The sequence below is a fragment of the Lactuca saligna genome, chromosome 7, assembly GCF_052625555.1.
Source record: "Lactuca saligna cultivar CGN05327 chromosome 7, ASM5262555v1, whole genome shotgun sequence".
Taxonomy (NCBI): Eukaryota; Viridiplantae; Streptophyta; class Magnoliopsida; order Asterales; family Asteraceae; genus Lactuca; species Lactuca saligna.
The window spans coordinates 11,248,710-11,257,500 of record NC_136423.1 but is presented as its reverse complement, the minus strand read 5'-3'; the positions used below and the strand labels follow the sequence as shown (position 1 = coordinate 11,257,500).

General features: G+C 34.2%; 1 protein-coding gene across 1 annotated transcript; it reads right to left on the bottom strand.

The window, feature by feature from the left end:
* Positions 1-4,283: 4,283 nt before the first annotated feature.
* On the bottom strand, positions 4,284-7,315 carry LOC145004742 (oxysterol-binding protein-related protein 3A-like). Its single transcript, XM_078963726.1, has 10 exons — positions 7,013-7,315; positions 6,440-6,533; positions 6,228-6,344; positions 6,078-6,150; positions 5,876-5,994; positions 5,676-5,797; positions 5,398-5,574; positions 5,138-5,282; positions 4,877-5,055; positions 4,284-4,728 (listed from the first exon to the last, which is right to left on the bottom strand). The coding sequence occupies exons 1-10, from the start codon at positions 7,093-7,095 to the stop codon at positions 4,455-4,457; spliced, it is 1,383 nt and encodes a 460-aa protein (XP_078819852.1). The 5' UTR covers positions 7,096-7,315; the 3' UTR covers positions 4,284-4,454.
* Positions 7,316-8,791: the final 1,476 nt, after the last annotated feature.

Genomic DNA, 8,791 nt, shown 5'->3' with positions numbered 1-8,791 from the left:
TGGTTCCTACATGTATGCGTTATTGGTTGGAATCATTGTGGAATGGGGAAAAATGTAAATCACGAAACTTGTTGACAATTTAGTCATCTTTTTATAAGAGTTTGAATAAGCTCATTCAAACTTGGGATTCTCAGGTTATTGCTGGAAAGACTAACAAGGCATCGGAAAAAGTAAATAGGTATGTTCCCTGCTTAAAATAATTGAATTGAATGGATAATGATGTGATTGGTTGTGGAAAATTTTCAAAGAAAAACGGAAATTTTGAAAATGCGTTTGGTTCGTTCAGTTTTCTAAGAAAATGAAAGTTTTTAGTTTTTCAAATTGTATGTAAATTAGAAAAGCAAGTTTTACAGTTTTCAAATTTTTTAAGTTGGAAATTGAAAACTCCACCGCTTCTAACCAAACGTATTTTCTAAAATTTTCATTGAAAACTAAAAATGAAAACAAAACTTTATTTTCTGAAAATATTTTTTTAGAAAATAAAAATAGTTTTCAACAACCAAATGCACCTTAAACTTTTTAGTTTTTGCTGGAATTAAAGGTTTGGCTAGAGGTGGTGGTGGCGAATAGTAGTTTTAAGAGAATGATTTGTTTGGCTAGAGCGGTGATAATTAACGACACAAAAAAAAATACATGACACAAAATGAAATCAAGACAAAATTGAAATTTGAATTTATGTTCGTGTTATACTCGTATCAAGTGTAAAAAACACGATGTCGTGTCGTGTTCGTAGTCAAAATTTGAAACGAAATTCACACAATTGTTTGTTGTGTTTTTCGTGCTTGTTTTTTTTATGTATGATTAAATGTTAATTAAATAAAATAATTGTTATTATATGTTTATTTTTGTTGTATGGTGTTATGTTTAATTGGTTTGTTTTTGTGTTAGTTAAAAAAACAAGACATCAAATGGTGTTCATGTTACATAAAACCTTGTAGTGTCGTGTCGTGTCAGATAAAAACACACGACACGGTTGTTCGATTTATCACCCCTATTTTAATGGTGATTTTTGAACAAATATATCACATTTGGACAGTTTGACCCATTAAACCTGTTATTGAAGGTCATCTTCGTGTTTTTTGAACAAAAGTAATAGTAACTTATAATATTCTCACATTTTTTGAACATTTTAAATAATTTATTATTTAATTCCGACATTAACCCGTGTTGACAATGAAGATACATGGAACCGGAATTTATACCTCCTCATGGATGATATTAGCATGGTAGATGGATGTGGGTTGTCCATCATTTTAGAAGAAAACAATGTAAATTTATATTGATAATAGCATTATACACTTGTTCGAAGTTTCACATCAATCACTAAACAAATGACATTTTTGCCTCGGATCCTACAAAAACAATAAGAAACCTAGAAGTACAAAAAAAGGTTTACTAACTGAAATAATTAATGAAAAACCACTTACATTTTGGGCAGGGGCGGATGCATAAATACATACTAGGTGTTGCCGATGCAGGAAAAATAGGTAAAATAAAATCGAAATATTTTCCACTGCGAACAGATAGAATAGGTGTTGCTGGTGTCACTATGGGCATTTATACAAAACCGCCACTGCTATTGGGTTGAAGCTTTAGACCAGGGACAGATCTTCTTGGGGGCCGGGAGGGACTGTGCCCCCCCCCCCCCCCCCCCACCTTTTTTTTTTTTTTTTTTGTCACAGTTAGTCCTTAAGTATTAAATTTTTTACATATTAGGCTCAAAAACTATAAAATTTGGCTTTGGCCCCTCCTCCGTTATTGCTGGAAAGACTAACAAGGTATCGGAAAAAGTAAATAGGTATGTTCCCTGCTTAAAATAATTGAATTGAAAGGATAATGGTATGTTTGGTTGTGGAAAAGCTCCGTCACTACTTTAGACATAACTTCTTAATATCATCACATCATCACCGACCGACAATTGCACGCCTTTTTATTTTCTTTTTCGCAAACATCCGACATATTTTCACCGACGAGTGTTTAGGTGTCTATGTTATCCACACCTTAGCACATCAAATAAACTCAATCCTCAATCCACTATGTTTATTTTCCTTGGCTACTTCTCTTATCATCGCAACTTTAGTTGTTTTGATCTTTCCTCCAAAATTATCATCATTTTATTCCATGTCATATGTGAAGAGCCCTTTAAACCTTTTGGCTTTATGACCCCTATCAAACTATCCTCTTATGTGTTTCTCAAAGATGTACCATCCCTTCATCAGTTTCTCAACTATAACAATTATATTCCTCAGTCCTACACCCACAAACCCCCTACAACCTAATCTTTGATTGAACCATCTACCATGACTTCGATACCTACATACCACTCATCTTCAAATCACGAAACCTTCCTCGCCCTTACTGCATTTTGACATTTTGTCACTACTACTATAACTCAACCCCTGCCCCGCTCGTGCCAAATATGACATTTAAAAACACATCCAATGCATTAACTACACAACCACCCTTTCCTTTGTGGCATGTTCCTATCTAATACATGCTTTATGAATTTTAACTTGCATCAAGCGATGAATTCCGAGCTTAATGACCTTATTACTAATGGAAATTGGCTTCTTATTCTTCGATCCATGGGGTGTTGTCCAGACCATGTGGTCATTTAATCACACTTTGAATGCTAATGGCTCTCTTGCTCGTTACAAATCACATCTAGTAGGCAACGATAAAACTCAACCCCCACATATTGATTGAGTTAGTGCGGTTGTCCATATATGCCAAACTTCTTATATTTTTTCATTTAACACCCTTTAGTTAGCTAAAAGTTTTCAAATATATTTTAGCTTTTTTTAGCTCTTGTTTTAACAACCTTTAGTTTGCTAGTGTTCTGCGAATGTTAGCATGGGCGCTTAGATGATGTGGTTTATCTGTTTTCTATGTGGATAGATGATCGGTGGTCGTTAAAAGTGATACAAGAAATACATAATCACGAGCTTGCCTTACATTTTAAAGGTCATCCGTATCTAAAATGTCTTTTTGAAAATGAAACCTGATTAATGGAAGATTTGATAATAAAAATGTGAAACCTTGAGATATATTATCTACAATAAAAAGCAAAATGTAGAAAATGTATTCACTTTTCAAACTATATAATGCACACCAACTCAATATTGGTTGATTATGTCCGACATTAGTTTTCTCATTGTTAACGAGTATAGTGTAATCGTTCATTTTTTAAGCAAACAAGGTATCACTGGCACGCTTTCCGTTTTGGCATAGTCTACACGACATCCCACATCATACATTTATTATTATCGCCCTCATTCACCATGACAATTATGTTAACATAAGGTTGATTTACAATGAGCATATCCAATGGCCTAAAGTTTTGCAAGAACGTTTTGTTGGATGGAAAACCATATACAAACTAAAAGATTGAATGCATATATTCCACAAATGCATGACATAGTGATTGTAATATTCTAAAGAGTTTAGTTATATGATAAGTAATAAAAATATATATACTTTGTTATTTATTGTTATTTTTTTCTATTAATAATAACAAAAATATATACTTTGTTTGAATTATTTGGTTTATTATAATTATTAATATCCTTGTAATAACACTGAAATAATATAACTTAGTTGCAACAAATGCTAATACTAGTACAAAGATCTATTGTATTATATATAACTTATTAATATCCTTGTACCCTTTATCTTTTAGAGTTTAGTTGCAAAAAAATATATATTCACTGTATATTATACAATATTTGCATGTCCCCATTCAAAAATTAAGGGGCCTTTTTTTAATAAATTGACAACGTTGGTGATTACTGAAAATATAAAATTATATGACTATTATGTCTAAAATTCAACCCAAAAATAAAATAAAAGATATACGAAAGACAAAAAGAGGCTATGCGAGACATAAGTTTTTTATAATGTGTTTAAAAACCACCAATGTCATGGTATATATAGCAAACGAAATTTTGTGCTAATTCATAATATTTAGCTGGTGTTTTATCATGTTATAAATATTTAATCTTTGAGATTGTAAGTTGTAAGACATAGAGTTAAGTAATAAACCAAAATATACCAACGTCAAAATGGTACTATTCGATAAAAGTTTGAACTTGAAACATGTACATCAAGTTGATCCATAACATTATTTGTCGTATGAACATTATTTTTCATATAATTAACGTTTTAAATATTGACTTCACAACCATAAGATCACAACAATATCAACCAACAGGTCCCACAATCAACATGTTGGACATAAATCACCAGAAACGAGATACTATTTATAGATCCGCGTGTCCTTGCTATGCATAAATGAAAATAACAATAAAAAAAATATTAACATAATCTATCAATAATGATGACACCATTTAAAAATGCAAAATTCAGCATTTGAGCAACAAATAAAAGAAACAGACAGACAGGTCTACCATAAACAACATACATAGAATAAATATGAAAGAAACGGAGTGATGATATCATTCAGTTTCAGCAACATTACCATATTGCCAAGGGTTGAACTCAATCTTTGTGATGTCAGCATCTTCATTCGTGTTTGAGTTTGAGTTTGAGTTTGAGTTGCCAACATCAATAGCCTCCCGATGTTTGGAATATTTTCCATTGTATTCATAAATCTCCAAATCACCCCATGGCGTCACAGCAACCTCTTCAGTCATATCAAACCATCGAGGAACAAACTTCTGTCCCTTTGCCTCTCGAGTCCTCTTCTCACTTCTCTGTTTCTCCTCCAAACTAATAAACACAAATCATTAATCCAATCAACTCTTACACTTATTTTCGCTTTCACTTTCACTTTCTTTATTAACTCATTAAACTTTGTACAATTATGTGTGTATATATGTGTGTGTGTGAGAGAGAGAGAGAGAGAGGGGGGGCATACATGCTTTTTTCTGAACCAGCTTTAGAAAGATCACCCTTTTCAAGTGCATATCTATCGGACCTCAACCGAGAATCTGATGCCAATAAACTTGGTGGAGCAGTATCGAAACTGTTTACTTTATGTGCAAAATGCGTATACTGAAATTTATCGTTTGCAGGAGTCTCAGCCACTTTCCACACCTTCACAAAAACAATAACTTCAACATTCACATTTTTTATTTTTTATTTAAAAAAAAAAAAAAAGATATAGATGCTTTCTTACCTCTTTAAGCTCGGTGCCCGAAAGGGGTTCCCCATCTAAATCACAAGGCTGATAGCTCATAGATGTGTTCCATTTTCCTGTCATTAACACCTTCGGTTCTTCATCAGCATTGTATACATATCCATCCACTTCATACCGACCAGCACTACAATTTACAAACAAAAAAAACATATTCCTGATTAAAAATGCAACTGGGTGGATGTGTGTGTGTGGGTGTGGGTCCCACAGACAAAGGAGTTACACCAAGAAAGAGACATTACCCAAACCAACCACAAGGTTGAAAATAGAGCACAACTTTGTCTCCTGTGGTCAAATTGGTCAACACCATCTCTCCTGGAGAATCAACCCATGTCCTTCCAAATATTAAATTGTTAACTTTCGTGGGTGGGGGTACCAATTCCAAGATTACTCCATCTTTCTTTAGCTTCAAACGCGATCTACATTCAACATTCAAAATATCAACCAATTTTGTAACAGATTGTGACTATGACTCTGACTGTGATAGACAGGTGTTAATGGTAGTACGCATGAAAAATACCTTCCGAGAGGGTAAATGTCAAGCGAGTTTCCAAGAAACTTGGTCTTCACCTTCGAAGTTATATCATAAACAAAATGATCATTTTCAGCATGTGCAGCACTCATTGGAGGGTGATGACAAACCTGATATGTATAATGTAATTATTATGTATATAACATTAAAAGAAAAAATAGTTAATTCAAAATCTTTGAAAATTTCACCTGTTCTGCAATGAATGTAATTCCCTCATGATTAACCATTTCATATGTTTCACCAAGTATTGGATTGAAAGGCTTCCAGGTTCGTTGCAAAGCATAATATACAGATATAAACCAGGATGCTGTAACAAAAAAGAAAACTCAAAAATTATTAAATTTTAAATGTTTGTGTTTGATATTTTTAGTTAGAGATAGAGATTCTCACCAGCATACACCAATCGCATGTGTGGATCTTCACATTCATCTGCTAGCTCTAGCAAATGGGAATATTCCATCAACTGAGAAAAATAGAGATAACATATAAATAACTCAAAAACTTAAAATAAAATCCAGTGACTTCAATTTTCAAACAAACCTCTGCCATTTTCTGCAGCATTGTCATTGGCTCAAAAATGAGTACAGGTAGAGTCACCATTGATGTGATATCAGCACCTACATACTTCTGCATCATCTTCCAGTGACCATCACGATCCTGTATAAAGAAACACAACATTCAAAGCAAATTATATATCGATTTGTGAGGAATTTCAATCTTCATGAAAGAAAAACAAAATATAATGCATGCACCTCTTGCTTCCATCTGCCTCTTTGTGCTTCAACTTCAGCATCTTCTGTCCCTCCTTCAGGATTTATAACCTCCAACCCCTCGTAACCAAGCAAGCTACACAAACAGGTGTGAATCAGAGATGCAAATAACATGTTTCACGTCATGAGATCTGATCTACCCAACAAGAGTCAATCACAAAACTAAAGGTTTAGTTTGACATTAAAATTTAGCCGTTTAAAGATCCACAATTGAGACGATATGCTCATCTCGGATCTAGACAGATCAATTACAGAAGATATAAAGTGAATCGCCTTACTAATGAAGTCATCGTGTTTTCAAATGATTATAAATTCCTTTGGAAAGTATCAAGTGGATCAAGAGCAATTCATGGACGATATCGACAAGCTAAACGCCAACTAAAATCGTGTCAATCGACTGCGAAGACCTAGACTTGTAAAAATGAAGGTCGAAACAAATCAAGCAAATATTACTATATCCCAACACTTCAGAAACTCTCGAGAACAAAAAAACAGCCAAGACAACACCAATCGGCTTACAATGAAAAGGGAAAAGAAACATAGAGAGTTGTTTACCCGTTAACTTGGTTCTTAAAGTTGGAAAGACTTGAAGCAAGCGATGAGAAAAACCCACCACCACCACCTTGCTTCTGCGCCATATCTGAAAGTAGAAAGCCCTAGAACTCGATGCTTTTTCCTTTTCCACCAAGATTAGGGAGTTTTTCCCTAGAGCTATATATACGAATATGCAACAAATTGCGATTCAATTATACTTGTGAACAGCTAACCAAGGTAGATCTTATAATTGCTTTTACAGATAGATTAAAAAAGCACACAATTATTAGACAATACGTGCTGTGAATGTGATTCTGAATATTTTATCAATTGCGATTTAGGGATCGACAGAAAAGCTCCGTTGGCGGGTTCTTTCTTTTGAAGTCAAAAATGATAACAGCGATGAAGTTGATTGGGGGAGAAGCGTGCACGCGCTAGCAAGACGCGTGGTTGTTTTGTATTTAGTCTTTTTCAGAGCTGAAATTGATGTTTCCAGATAATAGTACAACTCTATATTCTTATTGTATGAACTCCTTATGCATAGGTATTCTGGATTTGAGAATTATTGGTATTTACTATTTACAAGAGAGGCGGCTGAGGCCAACTTGTACGTGCCGATCTCCACTCGGCCTGCTCGGCCTTTCCCCTTGGCCTCTGTTTCGTTCCAAACAAGAAGGGGATGACGTCATACTCAATGTACAAGTCTTTATCCATGTGGTACAAGCGGATTGACTTTTTTATTTTTTCCGACTTCTATCGATTTTCAACTCAGGTTGACCAAAGTGGCAAACGATGAAATTAATTTGCTTGACATACATTTCTCCTCCCTAATGTCACAAACGCTATCTTTACAAATTCGTTATCTATCACATGGTTATTTGAATTAAATTAGGGGTTATTTGAATTAAATTGGGGGCGGTTAGAGAGGATTTAAATATTTCCAAATACTTTGGTCAACCTAAAAAATAATTTTTATCCTTATTATAAATTTTTATTTATAAATATATATATATATATATATATATATATATATATATATAATAAAAAAAATCTTGTGCAGCTGTTTATTTTTGTATAATTTCTTAAATCTTAACCTTTTTATAATTATGTCAACATTGGTCCTTAACTCCTTATGTTGAAAAAGGTGGCATTCGAATACATGGGGGTACGTATGAGTAGGCTCAGCGTACTCATGCACTTAGGTGCTGTTTGTTTTTTTGAAGTCAAAATGTCTGCAGTCTGCGGACCACATCTGCAAGCCTCTGCGGCAGAAGAGGTGGACCAAATGTCTGCAGTCTGCAATAAGAAGACTGTTTGTTTTTAACATCTGCGGGCCGTTAAAATAAATTGAATTTTTAAACTTAATTTCATGTTATAAACATTAAAAATGTATTTTTAACAAAAAAATGAAAGAAAAAAAAACTGCACGGTGGCCATGTTTTTTTTTTTTTTTTGTTTAGGTTAAAATAAGGTCTGAAGACCTTTGAAGACAGTGGCCCATGTCTGCGCCAGGAAGACCTCGCGCAGACGTTTTCTGATTTGCGCACTTCCAAAAAACAAACAATCTGCGAGGGCATATGTCTGCGCGTTGTCTGCGCGGCGCAGACAAAAGTGGTTGCGCAGATCTTCACACAAAAAACAAACAGCCCCTTAGTATTGTTGCAGAGGCCACCTAGTATATTAGGTGTACCAAAGTTTCTGTTGGGCGTACTAGGTTCAGTGAGAAACCTTGATATTTTCTTGTGCCCCTATTTAAGGAATATGATGGCCTCATTTTCAGCCACCACTATCAGCCTCCAA

What these genes read in the sequence shown, in the direction of transcription:
- LOC145004742 (XM_078963726.1), bottom strand. Translation starts at nt 7,095, where the DNA reads ATGGCGCAGAAGCAAGGTGGTGGTGGTGGGTTTTTCTCATCGCTTGCT. An exon ending in CAACCTTGTGGTTGGTTTGG is followed by an intron (nt 5,283 to 5,397) that starts GTAATGTCTCTT and finishes TGTAAATTGTAG; the next exon opens with TGCTGGTCGGTATGAAGTGG. An exon ending in CGGGCACCGAGCTTAAAGAG is followed by an intron (nt 5,056 to 5,137) that starts GTAAGAAAGCAT and finishes GTTTTTGTGAAG; the next exon opens with GTGTGGAAAGTGGCTGAGAC.